Genomic DNA, 14654 nt, shown 5'->3' on the forward strand with positions numbered 1-14654 from the left:
CTTCACCTTAGAAAGCCCTTTATTTTCTAACCAAGTGCTTGTTCATCTTTTCAAATGCTACAGGGACATTTAAAGCTTTCCTACAAAGGCAAGTGTGAGTCTGTCATGTATGCTGCATAAGTTCAGTAACAGGAATGGCAACTCAAACATCTCCCTTACATTGGTACCAAGTCTCAGGAGGCCATGAGAACAGGCAATGGGGAAAACAGTATGAGCCCTTTATATAATAAAACAGCCAGTCCTGGTGAAATAACAGCCTATTTAATTAGGGTTTTATAATAAAAATTAGAATTGCAATGGCACAGATTTGGAATCATTACCTTTATTTGTCACTCTATATAGATATTGGTCCATTTCCACATGAACGGTAGCAACCATCCACTTCCACATAAGAGTCTACAAATTCAAGCTGTACCACATACACACAAACCAGGGTAACTTCACAGGGGGAAGGTTAGGGGAATAAAAATATCCTATATTCATGCTTCAAGATAGCCCCCACAGGTTTGTTTTTATATATCTAATTACAAGCATCTACACTCCACAAAGCTAGTCTCTTCTAAAATCAACAGAGTATTTTTTAAATATTTTTTAATGTTTCTACTAAACCACACAGATCATCAAACTTGCAGAAGAGACTAAAAACAGCTAGCCTGCCAATCACATACACTTCCAGAACTGAGCGATTGTATAAGCATATTCAATATTTTTGGGCTGCTCTTAGTGAAAGTCTTTCCTCCTGTCTCAGAGATATTTACATCAGATTAAGACATTTACAGATGGTTCCTAGGATTTAGCTAGCCTGCACAAGGAACTCAAGCATGGAAAGCTTCTCTCAGAAACCCAGTGCACTCTCCAACAGGACTAACACACTATTCTAAGTGGGTTACATTTCCTTCAGTGCATATTTCCAAATGTATTAAATGGAATGAAATTACATTATTATACGGCTATGTCAACAATATTTGAGCATATTATGGAATCTATATCACAATATAATTTGTCAATACTATAAATCACTCTAAAGAAACCACAGGCACACACAAAATAGAGAACAAAATCTATGGATTTTTTTTAAAAAATAAATTTAAAGTATACTGTCTACTTTAAACCACATCGAAAGATATACTTTACCAAAAGAGCCAATCACCAAATCTGTTGTCTAAGTCTAACATAAGGAAACCTCAATCCATTCGAATCTTCTGGTTTGTCATCCTATAAATGATGCTATCATATCCTGGGTCCATATTCCAAATGTTGTAAGAGGTGATAATCACAGCCAAGGCCAAGCCGATCATAATCCACAGGATCAAGTTGAAAACCACCGCATACTCCAGACTATACTTGTATGCAAGGTTATAGGGAGTTTGGGAGGTCTACAATGAAGAAAGGAAGAGGAGAGAACTTTAAGATTAAAACCTTATTCTGATATCATGTCTATGATTTGCTGCCTAACAGACACTTAGGACTTCCTAAGTGGAGTAAAAGCTACTTATCTACTTGTGCAGGAGCCAGAAATGGGCTCCTTCTTGGAGAAGACACTGGCACTGTTGCTAAAAGAACCAAGTCCAACTTTGTAAGAAGATTCAGTGGTAGGCAGTGCAACTGAAGGTTTGCGGAGCCTGTGACCCAGTAAGCCTAGCCCCAAACAAAAACGGCTCTGTTTGGACCAAGAGACATGTGCAACGTGTTTTCAACACAATAGGCAATTGTTGCATGTTCAGACAGAAGGGCACAGAGCGGTATGATTCAGCTCCAATGGTATGTTTGTATGTATGTATGTATGTATGTACGTATGTATGTATGTATGTATTTTGAGTTTTTCAAGACAGGGCTTCTCTGTGTAGCCTTGGCTGTCCTAGACTCGTTTTGTAGACCAGGCTGGCCTTGAACTCACAGAGATCCGCCTGCCTCTGCCTCCCGAGTGCTGAGATTAAAGGTGTGCGCCACTGCTACCCAGCTTCCAGTGATATTTTTTAAGAACAACACTGAACAAAGAACATCAAAACATGCGTGCAGTGTGGTTCCATTTGCACAGACTTCAAACCTTGGTAAAAATGAAACGCTGTTTAAGGTAAAATAGGCTGGGCACAGTAATGGGCACCTTTAATCCCAGCACTCAGGAGGCAGAAGCAGGAGGATCTTTGTGAGTTTGAGGCTAGCCTGGTCTACAATACTGAGTTCTAGGTCAGTCAAGACTATATAGAGAGGCCCTGTCCAAAAAAAAAAAAAAAAAAAAATGCATATACAGTCAAACTATAAAGGAAGGAAGGAAGGAAGCGATTCACAGAACACTGAGGCTAGCTGGGTAAGGGGGTGGCCCAGTGGTAGAGGCTTGCCTACAATGTCTAAGGACTGGTTCCATCTCTAGCACCATTCTTTTAAAAAAGGGGGCAAACTCAAGAGAAAAATTCCCCTGTGCACAGGAGAGGGCAGAGGGATGAGGGATGCTAAGAACAAGCATTCTCTCAAACGATCCAGTATGGTGTACTTAAAGTGGAAAACATGATGTCTCAACTGTATTTTCCCACACTGAAGCGGTATACATGGCAGACCTTGGGTGTGTGTGTGTGCGCATCAATCAACCCCTTGCCTATACTGTCTGAAAAGCTGAATTTATTCTGGGCGAGACATCGTTTGGGACACATCAATCACTGTGGCTAGAAAATTTCAAAAGCAGGACAATGGTAGGAGAGGAGGCTGGGACTAGGGAAGCTATGGAGCATCTGGACTTGAACCTATGAGCACTGAGACACCACTGGCCAATTTCAGGCAGGAAGTAAGTGACACGATGAGATTTGCCTGGTGTGCCAGTGGCAGTGGCACATGCCTATAATCCTAGGATTCAGAAGGCAGAGACAAGCCAATATCTGTGAGTTCCAGGACAGCCTGGTCTACACAGGGAACTCCAGGATAGCCAAGGCTACATAGCGAGACTGTCTCAAAACAAAAAAGCAAAGATAACTGATGATAGTACAACGGATGAAGTGGGAAGGGCCAGCTGGAGTGCAGAGAGGCAAGGCGGGAGACATGAGGGCAAGGTGTCTCTGGCAGAGTTCCTATAGCCCCAGCATTTAGCATGCAGTACATACTCAGTGATAGGCCTTTAAGTTGCTGCTGCTGTCTTTATTTTTAGTTTCCTGTGCTAAGGAACACATCTAGGGCCTGTAGACACTTGGTAAGTGTTCCACACATGCCGTCTTTTTGGGGGGGGGGGGGGCGGGACGGGGGGAGGATTTATTGAGATGGCTGACTTGCTATCTAGCCCTGGCTGGCATGGTTTTTATGATCCTCCTGCCTCCACCTGCAGAATTCTGGGATTACAGATGTGTACCCTCATGCCTTAAACTCTTACCACTGCTTAAAGTAACTTAAGATTTCAACTGGAAGACAGAAAAGGAGCCGATGGGCCCACAGATGTGTGCATTCTCCTGCGGGGAGCTCAACGTGGACACAAAGCATTTCACATCCATAAGCAGCGCTTCCTTGGATTTCTGGACATGGCTAGGTCAGTTCCTTTTCACATGCGTTTTGAGTGTGTATGTATTGCACGGAATTGTTGAGTCCTCACTACAACCTAATCTGCGACCATCACCTACTTAGAAGAAGGTTCTTGTCCTCCGAAGTAGGAGAGAGCAGCACACAGTTAAGGTACCATGAATGCAGGGGAGTGATGGGTGCTGATGGCAGGTGCCTGGTCAGACTGAAATGATCTTCCCAGCAACGTCTCCCACCCAAAACACACACACTCTTACAATCAGTTCTAAATGGTATTTTATGGGTTATGCCTGTATGGTGTTTGATGCTCTTGGGGTTTAATTTTGATGTTTGTTGCTTTAGCCATAGGGAAGACAATGGTCAACTAGCCCTGCCCATGTTTTATACTTTTTGAGTTTGTATTTGGGGGCCTAGCTGTGGGGGTCCCCTCGGCACTGTGCACTGAGCGCATGAACTAGCAGAGGTGGTACATTTACTCAGCCGGGCACCAGAGAGCTGCCATCAGTGTGGGAGTGGGTTTTAAATTAACTTCTTGCTGGAGGCTTTCTAGGTAATATAAAGTTAAGCCTCAAAGCCATACAAGAGAGCCCTGTGGTTAACAGTGCCCTGGGAATAGCCCTACCCCTGGCACAAATAGGACCATGGAGTGTCTCTGTTTCCTTTTGCTGGTAGGCAAACTATCGCTATTCCCTTTTACTGAGTGTGCAGCCCTCTCTGGCTCCCTAACTTTATAAGGAAGTGTTAGTTTCAATCTCAGAGAGCTAATGCCTCTTGGTGCCCTCCACTGGCAGCCTGCTAACTATGGGTCCTTCCTCTACTTTGTAGAAACCCCTATTTGAGAGCCAAGCTACGCATCTGAAACTCTATTTTTTTTTTTTTAATTTTTGTTTTTGTTTTTCGAGACAGGGGTTCTCTGTGTATCCTTGACTGTCCTGGACTTGCTTTGTTGCCCAGGCTGGCCTCGAACTCACAGCGATCTGCCTGCCGCTGCCTCCGGAGTACTGGGATTAAAGGCGTGCGCCACCACCACCCGGCTCGAAACTCTATCTTTTATCCAACACTTCTAGAGGTTTAATAGTGGAGACTGAGGAGGAGGAAGACAAGAGTTGAGGCCTTAGCTTTTTGGCTTTAAAACAAAACAACAGCAACATCAACAAAACCTCACAGTCTTGCTATGTAACCCAACCTGGCCTTGAACTCACACCAATCCTCCTGCCTCAGCTGTCTGAGTATTTGAATTCCAGGTGTGTGCCTTCATACCTGACTGAAATGCAGTCTTAGGCAGACACCCTTCTATGTCAGTCCCATCTGGCAGACAACCATCTCCAGCCAGTCATCCCTAGAGCGGCTTAAATCAATCCTGGCTATAGCCCTTTCCCTCCAACTCCCACACTCCTCCTCAAGCCTGAGCATGGAGGACACCCGTGGCTTTCGACGATCTCAGGCCACCCCTGTGAAAGGGTCATTCGACTGCCGAAAGGGTCATTCGATTTTCAGTCAAAACAGGACCCATATTGAAATACTGATGAACTAAATCAAAATGATAAAGCGGTGTATGAGGAGGATCCCAGAAACTGGGGGACTCGGGCACAAAAGAAAAACTTTTCTCTAGAAAAGCAGAGTGCATAGGCTGAGAGAAGCACAGTCATCCCTCCCATGAACTTCTGACGGTGCCTTAACATTAATCACTGGGCCAGCACTGATAGGCCACTCTTTCCTCCCAGCTCAGACTTTCATGTTACCCGAGGTCAAGCCCAAGGAACCCAGTGTCACTGGCAAAAGCACAACCTTGGACGGACAGGAAACCTGTTTACTAACTGCTCATTCATGTCGCCTATAGGTAATACAGACTTTCATCCTTTCGTTTTTCTGGGTTTTTGTTTGTTTGTTTGTTTGTTTTTTTGTTTTTGAGACAGGGTTTCTCTGGACTCACTTTGGAGACCAGGCTAGCCTCGAACTCAGAGATCTGCCTGCCTCTGCCTCCCTAAGGTGTGCACCATTTAGCAGGACTTGTTTTTCTGGTCCCCTCCTCGCCACCAGGAGGAGGCAGGGGGACATATTAAGACAGATCAGCCCTTGAGCCGGGCGTGGCGGCACACGCCTTGAATCCCAGCACTTGGGAGGCAGAGGCAGGCGGATCGCTGTGAGTTCGAGGCCAGCCTGGTCTACAAAGTGAGTCTAGGACAGTCAAGGCAACACAGAGAAACCCTGTCTTGGAAAAAAAAAAAAAAAAAGACAGGTCAACCCAGGCTGATGTCAAACTCATTATGTAGTCAAGCATGGCCTTGAATTCCTGAGCCTCCTGACTTTACCTCCCAAGTGCTAAGATTATAGGCCTACACCACCATACTCACCTTCAGGATTTCTAATTTTTAAATGACATTTCATTTATTTTGCGCATGTATGTGGACGTGGAGGTCAGAGGACAACTTCCAGGAATTCCTCTGTCTCCTTCTACCATGTGGGTCCTGAGACTCGAACTCAGGTCGTCAGGTGTGGCAGCAAGTATCTTTACCCACTGAGCCATCTTGTCAGCAGCCCAAAGTTTTATTCATTAGAGTAGTCAAAGTTTTCAAGCAGGAGGATCTGAACACACACTCACCTCTTGTTTTGACTCAAGGATGGTCCTTGACTTCCTCACAAGGGATGTGTCGAATGATTTGACAGTTACTAACTCTACCACTGCATTCCCGCCATAGAGACTGTACATGTCATCTGCAAACTGAAAGTCACTTATTAACATTATGATTAATGGCAAAGTAGAGACAGTTTGTTTACTTTTGTATGTTTGCTTAACAAAAGTTTTTTAAAAACTGCTGGGCAGTGGTGACACATGCCTTTACTCCCAGGAGGCAGAGGCAGGCGGATCTCTGTGAGTTCGAGGCCAGCCTGGTCTACAAAGTGAGTCCAGGACAGCCAAGGCTAACACAGAGAAACCGTGTCTCAAAAAAACAAAAGACAAACAAACAAAAAGTATTATAAAACTCTTTTGCTATCCACAGCGAACTGTTGTACAACTTCCTACAGATCTGAACTATATCCTCTTAAATGAAATGGCATAGCATGTGCATACAATGGATGCACAGCGTGCACACGCTCCAGATCCTCTCTAGAGTATATGCACCACTTAACAGTATTGAACTGCTGTGGGGATGATCGTTCTACTATATTAATGAGGAACTAACGACAAGAATTATGGATCTAAATCGCACACACAAGGTATTGTTCCAATATATGCAGTAGAATGGATAAGTTAGCAAATTAACACACACACTGCCTTATATACTGATCATTTGTGTCTGGCCAAATGCATATTTGTTAAAATTATTTGCAGCTTTACAATACTTACAAATTACCCAATATTAATGCATATTAATACAAATAGAGCCTTCCAGGTTTGCTTATGTTAAAATATTCAGTAAAGAGTTAAGCCTTAGCCCGGGCGTGGTGGAGCAGGCTTTTAATCCCAGCACTCGGGAGGCAGAGGCAGGGGGATCGCTGTGAGTTCGAGGCCAGCCTGGTCTACAGAGTGAGTCTAGGAAAGCCAAGGCTAACACAGAGAAACTCTGTCTCAGGGAAGAAAAAAAAAAAAAGACAGTCTTACTAGATAGTCCAGGGAGGCCTAAAACCTTTGATCCTCCTGCCTTCACCTCCAAGTGCTGGGATTACAGACATATGCCACTGCACCGCCCAATATACACCTCTGAGCCCACATCACTGTTTTGTTGCTATGCTAGTGCTTGTGGGAATTGAACTTAGGGCCTCACACAAGCTAGGTAAGCACTTTAACACCTTGAACCCCATCTTTACATTCCTCTTAGACATAGTAATTAGAGAGCCTTCAAAGAGGTCAAGAGAAGGTCAGTTGGGCTGGGGGTGTGGCTTGGTGGGAGAGGGCTTGCTTGACTAGCATGTGTGAGGCCCAGAGCTCCACTCTTGCACAAAGAGACTTCAGTCAATGGCATGCCTCAAAAGAGTTTTCCATCAAGAGACTAAAATGGTTGGTCCCATGGCAACCCCTCTTACATGGCAATTTACCTTTTGGAGAGCATCAACAAGGATTCTAGAAGCATCTCTGAATTGTTCAGAGTCCTCCCCATAACGTTTCCCAAGTTCATCCAAACCGGCCAGCTCCAGTGAATACAAGTCGGGAGAATGATCCTTGGCCAGATGCTTATGTCGAGACAACTTCGAAGAAACGAATCGAACAAATGAGGTGTCAAGTACAACCAAATCAAGTTTTACACCTGAACAGATTAGATTGCCACAGAACCACACCAGTGCACCGCAGCGCAGGAACGGTTGAAAATGGCAGCAAAGGGAACGTCCTTAAATGAGTTTCTGATAAGTTCAATACAAATCCCATTGCTCAGTTTTAAAAGCTGAGCTGTGAGGCGAGGCACGAAGCAGTTAACTGCTTGGACTGAAATGCCAGGAACTGACGAACCATCAGTGTCTTCCTCCTGCATACTCTCCCAGACCACCTCGCTGGGCCCCCAGCACTAAGCTTTCAAACCCCTTGAACCAAGCCCTGGTCAAAAGGTTTGGGAAACAACCTCAGAGCTAGCAGACAACTAAAATGATCTATTTTATTCATGAGGACGATAAGGCACTCACTAGAAGATATTGTGTAGTTAAGATATTTTTTTTCCTTTTCAACCTGGTTAATGCTATCAATCGTCCAAACCATTGTACCTATTTAATTTATTTATTTATTATTTGTTCACGTTACATCCCGATTGTTTTATCTATTTATTTATTTATAATTTGTTCACTTTATATCCCGATTGTAGCCCCCTCCCCTCATCACCTCCTCACCCCTCCCTCCCTCCTGGTCCTCAGAAAGGGGAGCCCTCCTCTCCTAACATCTGACCCCAGCCTACCAAGTCTCATCTGGACTGCCTGTATCCTCTTCTTCTGTGGCCTGGCAAGGCCGCCTCGCCAGGGGGAAGTGATCAATCAATGTGTGGGCCCCAGAGTCCATGTGAGAAGTAGTCCCTACACCCCATATTAAGGGACCCACAAGGAGACTGTGCTGCTTATTGACTATATCAATAGGTCCTCACCATGCATGGTCCTTGTTCCTACTTTTTTTTTTGGGGGGGAGGCGTTTCTGAGACAGGGTTGCTCTGTGTAGCTCTGGCTATCCTGGACTCCCTTTGTAGATCAGGCTGGCCTCAAACTCACAGCGATCTGCCTGTCTCTGCCTCCCAAGTGCTGGGATTAAAGACGTGTGCCACCATGGCGGCCTCCTTGTTCCTATTTTTGTCACGTCTGACAAGGAATGGATGGGCAAATTCCAACTACAGCCCGGGTAGTTTATTCCCAGGCCTATGTTCCTGGAGGATTTATGGCCTCTCCTGAAGGCAGACATGCAAAAGGAATGGCCCCTAACACGAGCCAGAGTTTGGCATGACCACCACCACCAACCACCACCACCATTTTCTCAGTTTAATAAATCTGGGGCATCACTTTCATTTAAAGATATTCTGGGAACCAAAACAAATAGAACTTGAACATTCCAACAGCCTACTCACCAAACTCGAAATATCATGCAACACTTGTAGTTCGGAAAGAAAGAGCAGGTCAACCTTTAGAGACCAAAACAGGGGCGTTACTTCACAGAACACACCAGAAAGCTGCGCCGCCCTTTGTCAGGTAAAGTACAACATATTACGACTAGCAATCAAGTAAGTTTACATTACTTTCCTCCAGGCCCTGCACCAGAAAAAGGCATGTAAAACAGTATTCCCTATCCAAAAGGTGATGGTCACACCCTGGTACCATGGCTACCTCTCAACAGCTCTACTTCTGAGGAAACCTTGCCTGAGCATTGATCTTCCCTGCTACACCACGATCCTACCAGTGGACCAGTTTACTTACTTTTATAGCCGCCCACAATGGCTATAAAGGACAAAGGGATGGCTGTCAGGCAAGGTGGTGCATGCCTTTAACCCCAGTACCCAAGAGAGAGAGAGAGAGACAGGCAGCTCTCTGTGAGTCTGAGGTCAGCCTCATCTACACAGTTAAGTTCCAGGCCAGCCAGGGCTACATAGTGAGGCTGTAGCCACAAAAACAAAAACAAAACAAAACCAAACAAACAGGTGTGTCTCCTGCGCCTCCCGAGTATATACAGAAACCAACTCCATATTAGCTACAGCTATGAAGAGGGAATAACGACATCAGGTCACCAGGTCTACAGAGCTCAACCAGCCACCAAGAAGACAGGGTTGAGGCCTGTCTGGAACAACTGGGAACACTGGTAGGAAGCAGAGTGTCCGAGCAGTACCACCAGAGTGCAACTCAGAAAAGGCATTTATTCATGGACAACAAACGGATTTCAGAAGAAAATGTGTCCAATGCTTCTTTTTCTACAACTTTCAGTCTTGCTCAGGTTTCAAGTAGCGTGTGGAATGGGAATTTAAGCATGACATTTTTATTCTATTCACTCGACAACTGAACCACTTACTTCATTATTCCTGCTCAGAGAATTGAGGGGAAGTGAGCTGAGAACAGAGTTTTCTTGAAACAGGCGATTGCGGAGCTGCCGTAATGTGACTGAAAGGTCTTCAAAGACGGAGTTTGCTTTCCCCACCATATACACTCTCTACAAGAAGAATCCGGATCTCTAGGTTAGCTGCCTTCTATGGATTCGTTCCAACATACAGATACTATGCAGCCCTTTTCACACAATTACTTTGAAGTTATCATTAGATAACACTTCGTTATAGAGATCTGAAATAGAAACATTGTTACTTACTTCCTCACTGGGAGCCAACTGCAAAACCACAGGAGTTTCCTCAGAAAATAAGGAGTGAATGGAATTTGCAACACTGTCAAGACTGAAAGGAACCGCCTGAAATGCAAGCGTAAAACTGCAATTATATTTTGAAACAAAGTAGAAAAATAGTCATCCAGATAATAGTAGCAAGCAGCCCCAGGATTTGGCTGGTCATCACTCCCCTTCCAGAGGCTCTTCAAGAGAACTGCTCTGCTCCAGCGAAAGTCCGGGGCTCTGGGCTCCGGCTGCTGCTCCTGCTCCGGGTTCGGGTTGCTCTAGGTTCCAGCAGAAGAAATCCTTCTGACTACGCCAGGAGAATCTTTCCTCGGAACTGATATCCAGAAGGTTTCCTTTTTGTGTTGTTGAATCTCCTTTTCCTCTTGTTTAGGTTATAGTCGGGTTATAAGTAAGGTACACTCGGTTAATAAATTCATAGTAAAATATAATTAAGAAATTGGCTGGGCGTGGTGGCACACGCCTTTAATCCCAGCACTTGGGAGGCAGAGGCAGGCGGATCGCTGTGAGTTTGAGGCCAGCCTGGTCTACAAAGTGAGTCCAGGACAGCCAAGGCTACACAGAGAAACCCTGTCTTGAAGAAAAAAAAAAAAAAAAAAAAAGAAAAAAGAAAAGAAAAAAAGAAATTGAGCCTACATCAGGAGGGCTCTCGGGAGGAACAAGCATTTTACATTATTGTTACATACTAACACTGCATATTAATGGGTGTGATCATATTGTCCAAGCTCCCATATGTGCTTTGAACATGAGGCCATCTTCTACCACTCTACCATCCTTCACTCCCCCCTCTCCCCCCCCCCCCAGGGTCTTCCCTAGTCCCTCTATTACTTTTTTGGTTGTCCCTTCATTTTTTGAATTCGGGTCTCTACATGAGAGAAAACATGTAATATGTGACTTTCAAGGTCTGGCTTGACTTGTTTAACATAACCGCTTCTTATTCTACTCATTGTTACCCCCTGCAAATGACATAATTTTTCAGTCTTCTTTATGGTGCCATATACAATTCACCAGAATGTTTTGTGATATTTTTTCATACAATACCTTGCCCACCTTGCTACCCACCCTATTTTATTTTGCTCTCTTTCAAAAAAAAAGAAAAAAAGAAAAAACCCAACACAACCTAAAACTTGCTTTTTTTTTTTTTTTCTTTTATTCCCTTTTGGCCTTTCAAAACAGGGTTTCTCTGTGTAGCCTTGGCTATCCTGGAACTCAATCTGTAGACCAGGCTGCCCTTGAACTCACAGAGATCTGACTGTCTGTGCCTCCAGAGTGCTGGGATTAAAGGCATTAAACTACCACTACTTGGCTTCAAAAGATTTTTTTTTAACCAATAGTACTTTTTAAAAATAAGCAGTTGTTCAAACTGTTATCAAATTTATTATGTAGCTTCATTTCATGGCCTCAAAACTTGTGAAGCTCTTGCCTCCACTTCCCAGGTGTCTGAATTACATTGTACCCAGTGTGGTTTTGTTTTAATGGAGATTTCTTGGTCACTTTTCTTCCAGTAATTCCATTTACTACTTAAAGGTTACTGTCTGTAAGCAGCAAATGAATGCCGACTGTGTACAGGCAGAAATGAAAGTACGTATAGAAACCTTACTGACAAAATATCAGTGTCCAAATGAAACCAATCAATTCCAGCATTCTATGACTACAGACACGATGCTTTTCTCTTACTCAAGATGCATATTAATTCTTTGCAAGCTTCTAAAATGAGGTCACAAGAAACTAGAGAAGAGGAAAAGCAACCAAGCTTGCAAAAGCATGTTGTCGCCAGCCTCTGCAAGTGCCTGCCATTTGTGAATGCACTGTTTGCCTCCTCAGGCTTGGGTGGAAACACGTATGACACTAACTTGCCTGCCTCATTCACCTAGTGGAACAGCACCCGGCTCAGCAAAGTTAAAGACTGAATGTAGACTCAATTTTCTTAACCAATATATTTTATTAACAACTTAGTGACCGAGCATACATCACTTATAACCCAACTAACCAAAACAGTAGGAAATGAGGATTAATGGACACAATAACAAAACCGTAAGGATATCAGTTCTGAGGAACGATTCTCCTGGCACAATCTGCAGGATTTCTTCTGCTGGAACCTAGAGTAACCAGAACCCAGAACCTCAGCAGGAGCCGGAGCCCTGAAGCCTTCCCTCATGCGGTTCTCTCTAGGAGCGTCTCGAAGTGCAGCGATGAACAGCCAAAACTATCCCAAGTCTCCAAAAGCCCTGCCTCGAGTTCTGGGCTCATTTATATATCTCCTCCCAGAGTCTGTTCACGGGGTCTTTTCAGCTGGTAACAATTAAGCTCCTGCATGAGATGGTTGCTCTTCTAGTGGATTAACCTCACCTATTCTCTCATGAGACCGTTCCAATCCCACACTTGGGATCCTAAAAAACAGGTTTATCTCTCCTTCAACTGAAGGATACATCCCTAGCAATCAACCTGGAGAAGCTATTGAATGAGTTAAATACCAGATTGGGAAGGAAAAGAAATAAGTGTATAGTCTATATAATAATCATATAGACTGCTAAGCTCAAAGGGTAAAAAGCCTGGGTGATTGGAACACAGTAAGTGTTTTCCTACACTGTTTTAGAGAGGTATGCCTGTTTGTCCATGAAGTTTTCCATCAGTATCACTTCAAACTACAGCAGCAGCGAGCTGACAAAAGGAAGCCTTGCCAAGTAGAATTCAAATGTATTCCCCCAGTCTTTAGATTGTGTGGGCACTGTTCTCTGGGCCTTCTATCTCCTTCCCCATTTTCTTCCAAGATAATCAGAAGTAGCCAATCAAGGTCCAGCAATACAGTGAGCTCGTGTCACAGCTTCTTCTTGTGTAAAGTGAGGTTAGCCTGTCTGGATGGGGCTCCGTGGGGAGCGTGCTTCTTCTACATGGAGCCCTGGGTTCAGGTCGTAGCACACATGTACTGGTGGCGCATGCCTTGGCAACACAGAGTTCAAGGGCAACCTGGGTTACACAAGACCCTGTCTTTTGTTTGTTTGTTTGTTTGTTTGTTTTCTGAGACAGGGTCTCTCTGTGTAACCTTGACTGTCCTGGACTCACTTTGTAGACCAGGCTGGCCTTGAACTCACAGAAATCTGCCTGCCTCTGCCTCCCAAGTGCTGGGATTAAAGGCGTGTGACACCACCGCCTGGCAAGACCCTGTCTTTTTTAAAAAATATTTTATTTAACTTTAATCTATGTACATTGGTGTGAGGGTGTCAGATCTTGGAGTTACAGAAAGTTGTGAGCTGCCACGTAGGTGCTGGGAATTGAACCTGGGTCCTTTGGAAGAGCAGGCAGTGCTCTTAACCACTGAGCAACCTTTCCAGCCCCGACCCTGTCTTTAAAAAAAAAAAAAATCAAATTTGGGGCTCTGTTCTAATAAACTTTAAATGATGTTCTGGATTTTATATATTTATGCATAAATGAAATGCACGATGCTTTTTACAGTAATCACATAATATATTACAGAAATAGTCTTGGCGAAAAGAACTTGCCTTTTGATCTTCTTTGTTCTCTCTCTTTGCTCTACTTCTATTTACTCTGACAACTTTTCTGCTTTCTTTAGCTTATTGACCTCTAATATTAGACAATGTCTGATACATGCATCTAAGTTCTCCCCTCAGACCACTTCAACGGCACCCCACGGCTCATTTGTCATTATTCAGTTCTAAGTAACTGAGAAATTTCAGGTGATATCCGTCCTCTTCAAGTCATGAAGCATTTAGGAGTGTATCTATTGCAACGATGTTTTCCTAGTTTAAAATGAGTGTTCAAGAGCTGTATAAGTCCTTTGAAACTTCATGAAAAAATGTTTGTCCCAGCCCATTTCCCATTCTTTTGAGGCATTCCCTCTCATGTCACTTTGCTGATTTCTTTCTTCTTTTAAAAACCACTATATCAGCCGGACGGTGGTGGCGCACGCCTTTAATCCCAGCACTCGGGAGGCAGAGGCAGGCGGATCTCTGTGAGTTCGAGGCCAGCCTGGTCGACAAAGCGAGTCCAGGACAGCCAAGGCTACACAGAGAAACCCTGTCTCGAAAAACAAAACAAACAAACAAAAGCAAAACAGAACAAAAAACCAAAAAAACAAAACAAACAAACAAACAAAAAAAACCCCACTACATCTCTAAGGAAACATTTTCATTACTACATCTTGATTTTTCCAGCTTAGGCATCACCCATTTACCATCCACTACCCAAAATGGAAGAGTTAGTTTCCCCATATCACCAACCAGCCTGCTCTCTGCCCCACCCATGCTGTCCCAATCATTCTACCCAGCCCCAATGGTTACATAAGAATTAAAGCTGTGACCATTCATCCTTAGGACTATGTGAATCACTTCTGTAGCCCAAC

The 14654-nt window shown here is 44.0% G+C and overlaps 1 protein-coding gene across 1 annotated transcript in view; it reads right to left on the minus strand.

Annotated features, from left to right (window-relative positions):
* Positions 1-306: 306 nt before the first annotated feature.
* Atp6ap2 (ATPase H+ transporting accessory protein 2) overlaps positions 307-14654 on the minus strand; it is a 28473-nt gene continuing 14125 nt past the window's right edge. Inside the window, exons 4-9 of the mRNA XM_051141255.1 lie at positions 10259-10354; positions 9968-10105; positions 9036-9089; positions 7537-7686; positions 6101-6220; positions 307-1376 (exon numbers count right to left, since the gene is read on the minus strand). Of these exons, the coding sequence (XP_050997212.1) occupies positions 1185-1376; positions 6101-6220; positions 7537-7686; positions 9036-9089; positions 9968-10105; positions 10259-10354 (750 nt within the window). The 3' untranslated portion in view covers positions 307-1184. The remainder of the gene's footprint in view (positions 1377-6100; positions 6221-7536; positions 7687-9035; positions 9090-9967; positions 10106-10258; positions 10355-14654) is intronic.

The sequence above is a fragment of the Acomys russatus genome, chromosome X (assembly GCF_903995435.1).
Source record: "Acomys russatus chromosome X, mAcoRus1.1, whole genome shotgun sequence".
Classification (NCBI taxonomy): Eukaryota; Metazoa; Chordata; class Mammalia; order Rodentia; family Muridae; genus Acomys; species Acomys russatus.